Raw genomic sequence first — 13062 nt, 5'->3', positions numbered from 1 at the left:
CTTATTCACCTTTAAACCTACAATAGGACTTTCCTCTTTCCAATCACTTACCATATCTTGTAAATGGGAATAATGTTATCCGCAAATATAGAATTTTCAATACTCAAACATTTCCCTTCCTAATTCAACATACTAAATCCCTTCTACGCAAATTGGAATTAGATTGGGTGCAAATGCCTTGCCATACTTATTAGTCACTTCTCTTTTTTTTCTGCGTCTTTGTGTAGTAATTACATCAGTACTTATGTACCTTTTCTGTAAGACATTTGAAATGAGTTGATTAGTACCCTCTTTGCGTATCACTGCAGTTTGCTCTACTAAGTCACAGGACTTTTCAACTGTCACAAATTCTGCGTTGTGACATACTACCTAGTGTTTTCCCATTTTCTTTAAGGGTGTAGTGGTCTGGTATGAAGGACAACCAAGGCAGTGATCTTTATCCCTTTAATCACCGAATCAGGCGAGAACATGGCTAGCCTGAAAACTGGAGCTGGATGTCCTTGTTGATTTTGATCTTCGGTGGATTAAAATTTTTTTTTTTTTTTTTTTTTTTTTTTTTTTGTTGTTGTTGTAAGGAGGAGGAATTGGTAGCATAGTCGGTCCTTGAGACGCGGAAGCGAAGTTCAGTAGGACAGTGAGCCGGTTGGAAAAAATGTAATTTTCGCAGGAAAATTAATTTTTCCCTGATACAAACCTGAGGTACTCCTTACCCAAGGATTACTTCGCGTAAGCCAAAGTTTCTACCGCTAACACTGTGTGTTGTTTGAAAAACACCTCACTCCGTGGGTCTGGGCAACCATTATCCTCGGTAAGGGGCCCTCCTGGGGCAAGCCCCCCCCCGCCATCCCCCACAAGCATAGGCCGCTAAGCACCATTGTCTGAGCCAGGTATGAAATTAATCACGAGGTTTGACAGGCCAGGTAGAAGGAACTATTAGAGGGGTGGCTGAGGAGGGCCATTAGAGGTAAGGAGTACCTCAGGTTTGTATCAGGGAAAAATTAATTTTCCTGCTAAAATTACATTTGTTCCGAAGAATACAAACTCTTCGGTACTCCTTACCCAAGGAGACTCGGACTTAGGAGGGAAGGAAGTAGTTATCTAGCCTGGGAAACCTCCGTAAGGAAAAAATTTGTGTGCTAAGACCTACGTTGACCAGACCCTTATACATTTCCCTAAACTGTGAAGGGCACCTAGTTCTGTTCCCAGGAATGGAGACAGACAGGGTATACTCACTTTGTACCACTTGCAGGGCTTGAATTGATTCCCATGGAATGCTTGAGAGCCCTCGGTGCGGTAAGGGAATGTAGGAGTATGAGAAGGACTTTGGATAGGTATCACGGTGGTTGCCGAACCAGAACCTAGATGAGGTTTCAGGGTTGGCTGTGTGCCATTGGTAAGGGGTATGTCATCTCAGGACTTCCTGGGCGGCCACTATGGGACCCAGAGAGAAGGTCCTTAAGGATTCCCACATGACTTCTTTGAGGTAAAAGGAAGTGAACGTAGTCTGGGACTTCCATATACCTGCTTGAAGGACCTGGTTGACCAACAGGTTCTTTCGGAAGGCTAGGGAGGTCCCTATTGCCCTGAGGTCATGAGCTTTTGCTCTAGGGCAATCCGTGGGGCTCATGGTGTAGGCCCTGCGGATGACTTCCTTGATCCAGTAAGAAATGGAAGTCTTAGTGACGGGCTTGGGCTTACCCCTGGAAGAGACGAACAATCTTGGCAAGTCTGGTCTAAGATGCTTAGTCCTCCTGAGGTAGGTACGGATAGCACGTACCGGGCATAGTACCATTTCTGCATGTTCGCCCCCTACAAAGTCGTATAAGGAAGGGATACTAAAGGACCAGAATCTGGGGTCGGCTTTGGCCGGATCCTGGTTTTTGGCAATGAATTGGGGCAGAAAAATGAAGGAGACCTCGTGCCATCCTTTCGAGTGGGCGACTCGATAAGGAATGGCATGCAACTCCCCGACCCTCTTGGAAGACGCAAGGGCCAAGAGAAAAACTGTCTTCAAGGTGAGGTCCTTCAAATGAGCATCTCGGAGGGGCTCGTAAGGGGGACCCCGCAGAGAGTTCAGGACTAATGCCACATCCCACGGAGGAGAAGTGATCTCCCGGGGGGGGGGGGCATGATTTTTCTGAAATGTCTGAAGAGCATGGAAATCTCTGGGGACAGGGCCAGATCCATGTCCTTCAGAGAAAACACCTGATTAAGAGCTGCCCTATAGCCCTGCACTGCCGAGAGGGAGATCTTCTTGGACTTCCGGAGGAAGTGGAAGAAGGAGGCAATCTGAGGAATGGTGACTTGATCTGGGATTATTGCCCGGGAGTGGCACCATTCTGCAAAGGCATTCCATTTCCCTTGATAAAGGGTAGCCGAGGAAGAGCGAATAGGGGAGGACATGTCTTCCGCCACTTCTTTGGGGAAACCCTTCTCTAGGAGGATCCGGACCATAGTCTGAACGCGTGAAGCGCCAGAGCTGACGGGTTCTTGTGCCAGGCCCCGTTGACTGGTTGATGTAGAAGGTCGGATCTTCCCTGAAGGGCCAGGGGCTCCTCCACCGCTAGCTCGAGGGCGTCTGGAAACCATGGGGCTTCCGGCCACCAGGGAGCGATCAAAGTCATCCGAAGGTTGGATGCATTTCGTACTCTCTGGAGCACCTTCTGGAGCAAGGGAAACGGTGGGAAAGCGTAGGTGTCGAGGTTGTCCCAACTTTGCAGAAGAGCATCCTCTCCTGCTGCCAGCGGATCTGGGAGAGGGCTGAAATATACTGGGAGCTGGTGATTCCATCTGGTGGCGAAAAGGTCTACCAGAGGGGAGCCCCATTTGTTGATGAGGAAGGTCGCCACTTCCGGATGGAGGGACCACTCCGTGCTGAGTACCTGATTCCTTCTGCTGCGGTGGTCCACCCAGACATTCTTCTTCCCTGGGATGTAGCGAGCTCTGAGTGCCACTTGGAGATTCTCGGCTAAATGGAGGATGTCCATAGTGAGATGGCAGAGGTCCTGGGAGACTGTGCCACCCTGCTTGTTCAGGTAGGCTACTACCGAGGAATTGTCCGACATGATGCCCACAACTTTCCCCGAGATCTGATCCGAGAAGTGACGGAGACAGCAGTACCGCTATCAACTCTAGCCAGTTGATATGGGCCGTCCGCTCGACTGTGGACCAGGAACCGCTGACGTGATCGTCGTTGAGGTGGGCCCCCCAGTCCTCCTTGGAGGCGTCGGAGAAGAGGAGGACTTCGGGGGAAGATGGGCCGAGGGGCATCCCCCCGAGCAGGTTGCACGGGTCCTTCCACCAGAGAAGAGAGTCCTTGACTGCTCTGGTAAGGGTGATGTGTTGGCGGGTTTGACCCCTTAGCGGGGACCACTGGGACTTGAGGAGCCACTGTAGAGGTCGCATTCGTAGTCTGCTCCTGGGAATTAACCTCTCGACGGAGGCCATATGGCCCAGGAGGACTTGGCACTGTTTCGCCGTCAGGAACCCGGTCGATAGTGCTTGTACGACAAGAGAAGTGAGATTCCGGATTCTCTTCTCTGCTGGGAAGGCCTTCATGAGGGAGGAGTCCAGAACCATACCCAGGTACGTGACTCTCTGTCGTGGGATGAAATCCGACTACGTCTGGTTGACTATAGAACCCAATTTGCGGATGAAGGCTAGGACCGTTCCCAGGTGGTCGCGTCATAGCTGGGCGGACTGTGCCAGGATCAGCCAATCGTCCAGGTAACGGAGTAGGCGAATTCCTCTGGAGTGGGACCAAGCTGAGACGAGTTTGAACACTCTGGTGAAGACTTGGGGTGCTGTGGAGAGGCCGAAGCATAGGCAGGTGAATTGAAAGGTGGTGCCCTTGTGGACGAAGCGGAGGAATTTTCTGGATGAGGGATGCACAGGTATTTGGAAATAGGCGTCCTGGAGGTCCAGCGACTCCATGAAGTCCCTTTCCCTGATAGACGCCCTTACAACCTCTGGGGTGTCCATCCGGAACTTCGTCAGGGAAAGGAACTTGTTGAGAGGAGACAGATCGATGACTGGTCTCCACCCCCCTGTTGCCTTTGCTACGAGGAATAGCCTTGAGTAGAACCCCGGGTCCGGAGTCGAGACTTCCTCGAGAGCTCCTTTCTGGAGCAGAGCGGAGATTTCCTCCGCTAGGGCCCGCCCGCGATCCGAGTCCGGATGGTAGTTGCTGACTTGGATGGGATAGGGGGAGAGGCTGGGGAAGGTGTGAAAAGGAAGGCGATAACCTGCCTTGATGACCTGGATGGTCCAGTCCTCCGCTCCGGCAACCTCCCATTCTCTCCAGTAGAGAGAGGCAACCTCCTATCCTGTGCGGGAGGGCAGGCGAGTTCCTAGAATTTCCTGCGTTGGGGTCCGGAGCCTCTATGGTGTTTGCGCCCCTGTTCTCTATTGGGAAAGGGGCGGGGCTTTCCTGTCTGGGCTTTCGACTTCGAATGGGGGTGGGGCCTGTCTTCCCGCTTAGGACAAGGAAAAGGCTGCCTCTGCGTCTGAGAGGACCGAGGTGTCGATGGGGGGTTGGTTCTTGGCCTCGAGCTAGGGACGACTGTTCTCTCGATGGCTCTGTTGTGCAGCAACTGATTTGCGCTAGTGATTGCCGAGTCCACCATATCCGGGGGAATCAGCGTGTGGGTGAGAAGGGGGGCCCTCCTCAAAGGAGCAAAAATCTCCCTGAGGAGGGGGTCACTGGGGTCCCCGAGGATGGTGTCTCTCCTGCGGGACTCGAAGTTGGCCCAGGACGTTGAGAGACAGGAGGCCTGATGCTTCAGGGCTCTGCTCGCGCTTGCCAATAGAGCCTGGAGGTCGCATTCTTCCTGGGGTTGGAGTTCGGGTAAGAACTCCCTTGCCGAGGCAAGGAGGCGTTCTAGCCAGGAGTTCACCGCCAGGGACAGCGCCAGTGATTGAATGTGGTCGCTGACTTCCCTGCCGGAGAGGAGGACGCTTCTTCTGCGCAGCGATTCCGCGTCCGCTTTAACCAGCTCTGGTAACCTCGCCGGGATCGAGGCTTCTTTGAGGGTTGACCCCGATGGGGTGTAGAGGCGCTTCTGGTGTTCCACTGGAACCGAAAACCAGCGCGCCTTCTCGGTTGTCCTTTTTGCGAGAGCGTCGGAGGCCTGGGCCATGGCTCTCGCTGTCTGCGTACTCCATGGAAGGTGGAGTGGAGGAGGCTATGCTTTCTGAGAGTTGGCAGTCATAAAGATCTCAGACTCGAATGCGGCTTCCTCTTCTTTCGGGGGGCCCAGTCGATTCGCCCTCCGAACTCTCGTGAGGATGTCCGAGAAGGAAGGTTGGACCACCATCGGGGATTCCGACTGGGAAACGGGAGGGGAAAGGGAGCGTGTCCCCCCCCCCTACGGCGCTGTGGACATCGACGTCGTCGTAGGAGGGGTCTGCACGGTCAGAGAGGAACCTCGCGCTTCCATCATCGTCACTGATGGGATCAGGGGGGTTCTGATCAAGTGGAAGATGGTCGAGGGGGGCCCTTGGGGGCGGTGACTCCTGACGAGCTTCCGAGCGGTGCACGCACCGCGCTTGAGAAGCGCGGAAAAATTCCCGTTGTTCCTCCATCTGTTCCTTCAGCGTAGTGAAGAATGAACAGAGAGTGGGGAGGAGGTCCGGGGAATACCCGTTTGGCGAGTCCCGCCTGGGTGCGGATGGTCCGGGAGACGCAAAGGGGAGACTACCTTCTCTGGACGAGGAGGGGTCACCCGCGACTAACGCGCGCGTGGGTACACCTCGGGCCTCCTGCCCCCCGGGCATAGAAAGGGTTCCGTGGATGACCCGGCTCGTCTTACGATGGGAGGAAGGTGGACTGCAGGACTCCCGAGGAGGAGGAGAGTTCGAAGCGCTCGTCGGCTCCAAAATCGGGTCCTTTGTCCGTGGTGGGGGGGGGGGGGGTGAGCTGCCGGGCAGCGTCGCGAGGAGGCCGCCTGCGGACGCATCCGGGAAAAATCTCGTACTCGGGGGATAGTTCGCGGGGGCCAGAGGCGCATGCCCGTCGAAGCTAACCGCCTTGGGTGATGGAATAGGAGGTAATTTGGCTTGAGACTGACTCGAGGTAGCCGTTGTACCTTTCCGTCTACTACGTTTTGGAGGAGGGGGAGAACTGCCCTTGTCCTCCGCCAGCGCAGCATGCCTTCTCTTTGTTTCGGGTGAGCGGGGAAGGGATCTTCCCTGCGCGCGTACTTCGTTCTTTGCCTGCACTTTCTTGTGAGCATGAAAATACGCGGACCACTGCTTATCGTCCCAGTGAGCGCACGTAGTACATGGGGATGAAGGGGAACACTCCATATTCCTACAGTGGATACACCAAATGTGTGGATCTACGGGTGCTGGCGGGAGAGCAGCCCGGCAGAGAAAGTCGCCGTGGGCGAAGGCACACATCCTATTGCGAACAACACTATGACCAGATTCCATACTTACAGAGAAGCGTAGAATACTCGGTGGAGGTTAAGGAGAGGAACGGGGATAGGAAGAGGGTGCTCAAGCACTTCCAGGCGGCGGGATGGCGTCGATGCAGGACGCTCAAACACAAAGGAAGCCGTTGGAAGGTTGGAGATGGCCGAAGCAGGGTGCCCTAATGTCGTCACAATCTCAAGAGGCCGGGAATTGGGCCGATTGGGAAACGTGGAATACGCAAGGGCAAGCACCGCACTATAACTGGAGGGAATACCGTTCCCCGACCGCACTTCGAAATTGTTAGCTAGTAATGTGAGAGATGTTGACTCTATCCGTACCGTACCCCCCTTCCCCCTATGCTTGTGGGGGAAGGGGGGGGGGGGCTTGCCCCAGGAGGGTCCCTTACCGAGGATAATGGTTGCCCAGACCCACGGAGTGAGGTGTTTTTCAAACAACACACAGTGTTAGCGGTAGAAACTTTGGCTTACGCGAAGTAATCCTTGGGTAAGGAGTACCGAAGAGTTTGTATTCTTCGGAACAAACGGAGATCATTCTTTGCTTTAATGATGTAATTTGGTACAGCAAGAACCTGTCTGTATTGGTTGTGTCCAGTTTTCCAAGTCCCGGCGGTGTTAACCGATTTAAGGATTGGCGTATATTTTCCGGGGTCTGTGTTAAGGCGCTTGGTTTATGGGGCACTTAGGCCATTTAGGTATGGAGTGTGTGTGTATTTACCTAGTTTACCTAGTTGTATTTTGTGTGTGTGTGTGTGTGTGTTTCTTGTAATTGCTGGGGTAGATTGCGTACATTTACAGTAGTGTTCCCACTGGTGAGGAGCAAACGAGCTTCGCTGCCATTGCCAAGTACCGGACGTCGGGGGTACTGTCGACTCTCAATCTATCGTGGGCTGAATCTGGGTCGCCGAGGAGGGTCCTTAGCTGCCGGAAGTGGTTTTCCAGTGTAGGGCAGAGGAGAAGGCAATGCCGGAATTATGACAATTCCGTGCCGCAGGCGCAGTAGGTACCGGTGTACTGGGTACGCCAGTGATCTACCCGTATCCTACTTATTGTGGAGGAGATGTGTGAGGGCAGTGAAGCTAGGGTGGGAGGGTTTGGTCCAAGGTAGGACGTGGGCCATCCACGGGCGGAGGCCGTGGCAGCGTAATCCGTCTCCCATTGGGCCCAGGCGGCACGGTCGATTCTTCTGATGGCGTCACTAGCTGTGAGGTGGATAGAAGTCTCACTATCTTTAGGTGCTAGGGCACCGTGTTTGGCAGCTTTGTCCGCCATCTCATTGCCGTGGAGTCCCACATGAGAGGGAACCCATTGGTACCGGAAACGGACTCCCATTTTGGCAGCCTCGTCAGAAAGCTGCAGGATATCGTTGAGGATTTCTGGACTCGAGGGGCAGTGGCCTCTTTGGATGACTACCAGACTGGATCTAGAATCTGATAGCACTGTGACGCGCGATGGTGGGTCGGGAAAGGCGATGATTTTGTTCAGCGCTTCCTTGATGGCGACAAGCTCAGCCGTGAGAATTGTGGTGGGGGTAAGCTTCACGGAAAAGGACCCCCTTGTGGCTTCTAGAAAAATGCCCGCCCCTGTGCGACCATCTTCAAGTACTGACCCGTCCGTGTACACCAGGAATTCTTCTTGATACTTGAGAGCCAGCAGCTCCCGGGTGGGTGCAGCCAAGAGGTGAGGGTTGTCGTGTCGTCCTAGCCCGGGGATGTCAAGCTCGACCTCGGCTGGAGAAATTGTCCAGGGAGGAAAGGGGTCTACTTGGTATTGGGCGACCCGTCGACGGTCACTGGGCTGGAGTCCGGCTCTGAGGCAGAGATCCCTCACAGAGCTGGGCAATCCATGGATGGGTGCTGTGGGCGGGGCTGAAATCCATTCCTCGTACATTTCATCTTCTGTCGAGTTTGGCACCCTTGCTGAGCCGAAGAGGTATCTGCCGGCGTCCTTTTTTAAGCGGTACCGGAGTGGGAGGACGCCAGCCTCATTATACACCTGTTCGTGTGGCACTGAGTGTGGCAGGTCAAGTCCTAGACGGAGTGCTTGACACTCTTTCTGGACCATTTTGTACGTGCTCTCCGGGGAGAGACCGTGGAGGGCAGGAGAGCCGAAGAGGAGTCGGGATCGTACGAGGCTCCGAACAATGGGGATCAGAGTTTCTCTTCGCTGGCCCCAGGGTTCACGTCGGATGACTCTGACTAGGTTGAGGGCCCTTCGAGCATTCAGACAAACTTGTTGGATGTGTCTGGTCCACCGTCCGTCTCGCTGAAAGATGACACCAAGGTAGCGAACGGACGTCGCGGGTTTCACGGGCGTGCCGCAGACTGTAAGCTGATTCCAGTCCGGGTAGTCCCCTCTGTTGTATCCAATGCTGTGAATTGGCATATATACTGTCTTGGCCGCAGAGAGTGTGAAGCCGAGGTCCACAAGGTGAGACAACCATGTCCACTTGCCTCTGGAAGAGCCGAAGTTCTGCTCGGTGTTGGGTAGAGTCCTTTTTGGGCTTAATTTCCTCCACATGGCTATGTCATCTGCGTATGCTGTGATGATGGTGTCACTGCGCACCCCTTTTCCCACGTCTGCCAGTAGCAGAGTGAAGAGGAGAGGGGCTACAACAGAGCCTTGTGGGACCCCCATGTCAATTTTTGCCTGGGAGCTGAGTGTTCCTCTCCATCGTACCGCTATGGAACGGTCGGAGAGGAACGTTCTGGTGAAGTTGTAAACCTCTGGAGAGACCCCGATGGCTTTTAGCTTGCAGAGCAGTTTCGTGTGCCAAACAGTGTCAAAAGCTTTGGCAATATCAAGAAAACATGTGAGTAGGACTCTTCTTTGTTTTTGGGCCCTGCGGACGTGCTCTGAGAGTCGCACGACGTGATCGATGATGCTCCTTCTCTTCCTGAAGCCAGCTTGAAGCTTCGGTAGCTCTCCTCTGGTTTCGACATGGTGCTGGAGGCGGCTTAGCACAATCCTCTCATATATCTTACCTATATGAGAGGTGAGGGACACGGGCCTATAGTTGGCAATCTGGTTCCTGCGCTTGCCTGCCTTGGGGATGGGGACCACAATAGCGTGCTTCCAGGCCTTCGGCACTACACCCTCCCTCCAGCACTTATTGTCTATGGCAAGCAAGGCCAAGCGCCGGAGCCGGTAAGCCATTCAGCGCATATTTATCTTTTAGTTTAAAAGATAAAATAAAAATAAAATTCAAGTAAAACAATTAAAACAATAGACATTCACGAACACACTTCAACAACACACACTCACAAGCATTCACACACACAATTTTAAATTTCATAAAATAAATTTGTCTTTTAAAAACTTTAAATCGTTCTTCACACAAGCTTCCTCCCCTAAATTGCAGGGGATGGGGAATGTGTCTCAGGAGTGGGTAGGTGACGTTGTCGGCACCTGGGGACTTCCTGGTGGCTCTGGTTGCCCGTAGGGCCCAACGTAACTCGAAGAAGGTGAGGTCCGTTTTTCTCCCCGTAGGGGGCGATAGGTCTGCTTGGGCGTCTTGACCTTCGCGGAAGCGACGTTGTGCTTTTGGGAGGCTGGCTGTGGAGCTTGCACTAGCAAACTGGTGTAAGAAGCCCTCTGCTCTTTCTTCGGGGGTGCACAGAACCCTACCGTCAGGGGTAGTAAGGTCCCCGTCGGGGGGATTGTAACGGCTCTTCAGTTCCTTGAACCGCTTCCAGGCTGCGGTGAGATCTTGATGGTCGTCTTTGCTGTTGCTCCAGTAAGCAAGTTTGGCCCTGGCGATGGCCTTCTTGCACTGAGCCTTCGTCTCCTTCATGGCAATGTATGCTTCCTCGGAGTCGTCCGTCATGTAGCGTTGGTAGGCCCGCTTCTTTCTTTCCACGGCTATCTTGCAGTCGTCATTCCACCAGGGGTGACCTCGCCTTCCGCGTCCTGCGCTGGTCACGGGGATGGCATGTCGAGCTGCCTCGAGCACTGTTTGGGTGAGGAGTGTGTTTAGTTCTTCCACCGAGCTGGTAAGGTCAGGGCAGAAGTTCGTGTCTACTAGGAAGGTTTGATACGCAGTCCAATCTGCCCTTTCCAGTTCGAATTTACCCTGCGGTGGAGGGAGGTGGACAATGGGGGTGAGATGGACGGTGATCTTAATGGGGAGGTGATCAGATGACATTGGGTCATTCAGAGTTGACCAATCCGTGATCCTCGCTAGATTGGAGGACACGAAGGACAGGTCAATGGCGGACTGTGTACTGGGTTGTCAGGAATCCTGGTGTGACCGCCGTCGTTGAGGACTACCATATCTGCTTTGTCTAGGTGGGAGACAATTTCTGGGGAGGAATGGGGATAACCATCTTCCCATAAGGCGTCGCGGCGATTGAAATCGCCTACCACTATCCAGTTGTCAGGAAGGGCTCCCAGCCACTCGAAGTGACGAGACGTTTCAGGGTTATAATAGTTCAGGACGTGCACGCTCCGGTCCTCCTCCACTGTGATGGAAGTGACCACATCGTGACCCTCGTCCAGGGAGAAGCCAGGTAGCGACCCGGACTTAGTAGCCAATCCTTGAGAAACATAAGTGGCGACGCGCACCATTCCTGAATCATCAGTCCCTACAAACGGAGGGTAGTGGTATCCTGGCAGAGCCGGTAGAAGGTGGGGACGTTTCAGTAAGGACTGTAGTGCAATTATTTCGTATGAGTTGTTTTCGAGATGTTGCACTAAAAGGTCCCAGGCGGTGTTGATCGCCCGGCAGTTCCACTGCATGATCCTAAGCGCAGCCATTATTTGCAATTTCCAAAATGGTACGCAGGATCACGAAGATACCGTCTAATAACTTGGCCGCTTGTGGGTTAGAATGGGTCATATTATCTTGCAGGGACTTGACGGTGGACCGAAGGCTCCCGATGGTGCTGGAGAGAGATGTATCTTTGGGTGTGTGTGTGTGGGGGGGGGGTGCTGAGTGTATTGAGGACTCGCCAACTGTCTGTGTGGAAACTGCTCCCATCTCAGCAGGGGGGACAGTGTCCTCAGGTGAGGTGGATTCAGTGGTGGCCGCTGGGGTGGTGGGTTTGACGCGCTTGGCCTTTCTTTTGCGGTTCTTCTTCCCCTCTGCTACGACAGCACCGGGTGTGGCTGAGGAATCTTCTTTTGGTGGAGAGCGTACGTTGGCGCTATAGCTCTTGCCAACTTCCGGGGGAGATGCAACGTCCAAGGAGTCGGGGGTTGGGTTGGGAAGGCTTAGATTTGCCTCCTTTTTCGGGGGTTTTGGGTTCTTGGGGGGAGCAGCGAAGTCTCTCTTTCGCCCATTCATCCTTTAAGTAGGATTCCCAATGTTCCCTGGCGATGACCAGAGCCTCTGCGAAGGGGGTATAGCGCTGGTTTTTCACTTCATGCGCTATTTTCCGGATGGCTACCTCTGGACAGTTGGGGTACGCTGCGGAGTGTTTGCCACATCAGTTGACGCAGAATAGTTGACTTTCCTTACAGTCTTGCGTGGCGTGACCCTTACCACATCGAGCACACCGGGGAGCCTTGCATCGACAATCCTTCCTGGTATGCCCCAGTAGCTGGCACCTGGTGCATCTACGTACGGGGGCGACATAGGGAACCACCTGGTGAAGGGTGTACCCAAGTTTCACTGTGGAGGGGAGGATGTTCATTTGGAAGGCTACTCTCACTGACCCGGTTGCAACGCCATCTCTTGTAGTGAGACGCTGGACTGTATCTACGGGTAGTTCCTGGGCCTCCAAGTCTGCCTTGAGAAGCTTCTCTGCATCGTCGTCTATGGGGACACCTTTCACAACTCCCACGACGATGGTTCTGGGTATTCTGGTTGTGATCTTCATGGGTGGCTGCCGGGCTGATTTCAGGGTCGCCGTCCGTAGGAGCTGGACCTGCTGCTTCTCCGATGTACAGCTTATAAGCCATTCTCCGGATGGTGTTGGGCGGATGCCATCAACAGGTCCTACTGCATCCTTTACAAGCTGTGCCTGTCGCCAGGATTCCAGCTTGAGGAATTGGGAAGGGTCCTCAGTAGGCTTGATGAGGACCGGATATTTTGTGGGGCCCGAGTCGAGGCGGGGCTTCTGGGGACGTTGACGACGGTTGTTGACAACACGCCATTCTCCCTGTCCAGAGGAAGCAGTGATGGTCGCGTACGAATGACGTGCCGGTTCTCTCCCCTCTTCGTCGATGTTGCTGGTAGCGTCCGTAGCTGAGGGGAGGGTAGGGGGCTGGTCGGCTATTGGGCCGTCCGGCTGTGGGTGGTATCCATAGGTGGGGAGGATTCTTCTTCCATACTTTGCGGTAGATCCCAGTATGTTTGTGACCTTGCGTCAGAGGCAGCTCCTCGTAGGCGCTTACTGCGGTGGAGGGTGCCCTGGAGTCTAGGTTCTTCATCTTCTTCGCTGGCGGAAAAAATGCTCTTTGTACTCGGGGGGTTTTCCATGGCCGCCATGATACACTCACGATGGCTCGTGGAAGATTTCCACGATGTGACGTCCACGTGTGTGCTGATACCGTGCTGTCTCTGATGATGCCTGAAGTGTGTCTACAGGCCAGATGACCGGATCTTATAAGGGGGAACTCGGATGAGTTACCAACAAGGAATTACGTACAATAGTTTAAATTACAAGGAGCCTATTTGGCCTGACTATAG

The 13062-nt window shown here is 53.8% G+C and overlaps 1 protein-coding gene across 1 annotated transcript; it reads right to left on the bottom strand.

Annotated features, from left to right (window-relative positions):
- Positions 1-7403: 7403 nt before the first annotated feature.
- On the bottom strand, positions 7404-10575 carry LOC143028238 (uncharacterized). Its single transcript, XM_076190049.1, has 2 exons — positions 9840-10575; positions 7404-9547 (listed from the first exon to the last, which is right to left on the bottom strand). The coding sequence occupies exons 1-2, from the start codon at positions 10573-10575 to the stop codon at positions 7404-7406; spliced, it is 2880 nt and encodes a 959-aa protein (XP_076046164.1).
- Positions 10576-13062: the final 2487 nt, after the last annotated feature.

This window comes from Oratosquilla oratoria, chromosome 1 (genome assembly GCF_046742065.1).
Source record: "Oratosquilla oratoria isolate Oo_2021 chromosome 1, ASM4674206v1, whole genome shotgun sequence".
NCBI classification, from domain to species: Eukaryota; Metazoa; Arthropoda; class Malacostraca; order Stomatopoda; family Squillidae; genus Oratosquilla; species Oratosquilla oratoria.
This window is presented reverse-complemented; position numbering and strand designations above follow the sequence as displayed.

Bases quoted from the DNA above. Each gene is read 5' to 3' on its own strand.
- LOC143028238 (XM_076190049.1), bottom strand. From the start codon at position 10,575: ATGTCATCTGATCACCTCCCCATTAAGATCACCGTCCATCTCACCCCC. The intron at 9,548-9,839 runs GTGCCGACAACG...TGCTTGCCATAG, and splicing joins AGCCACCAGGAAGTCCCCAG to ACAATAAGTGCTGGAGGGAG.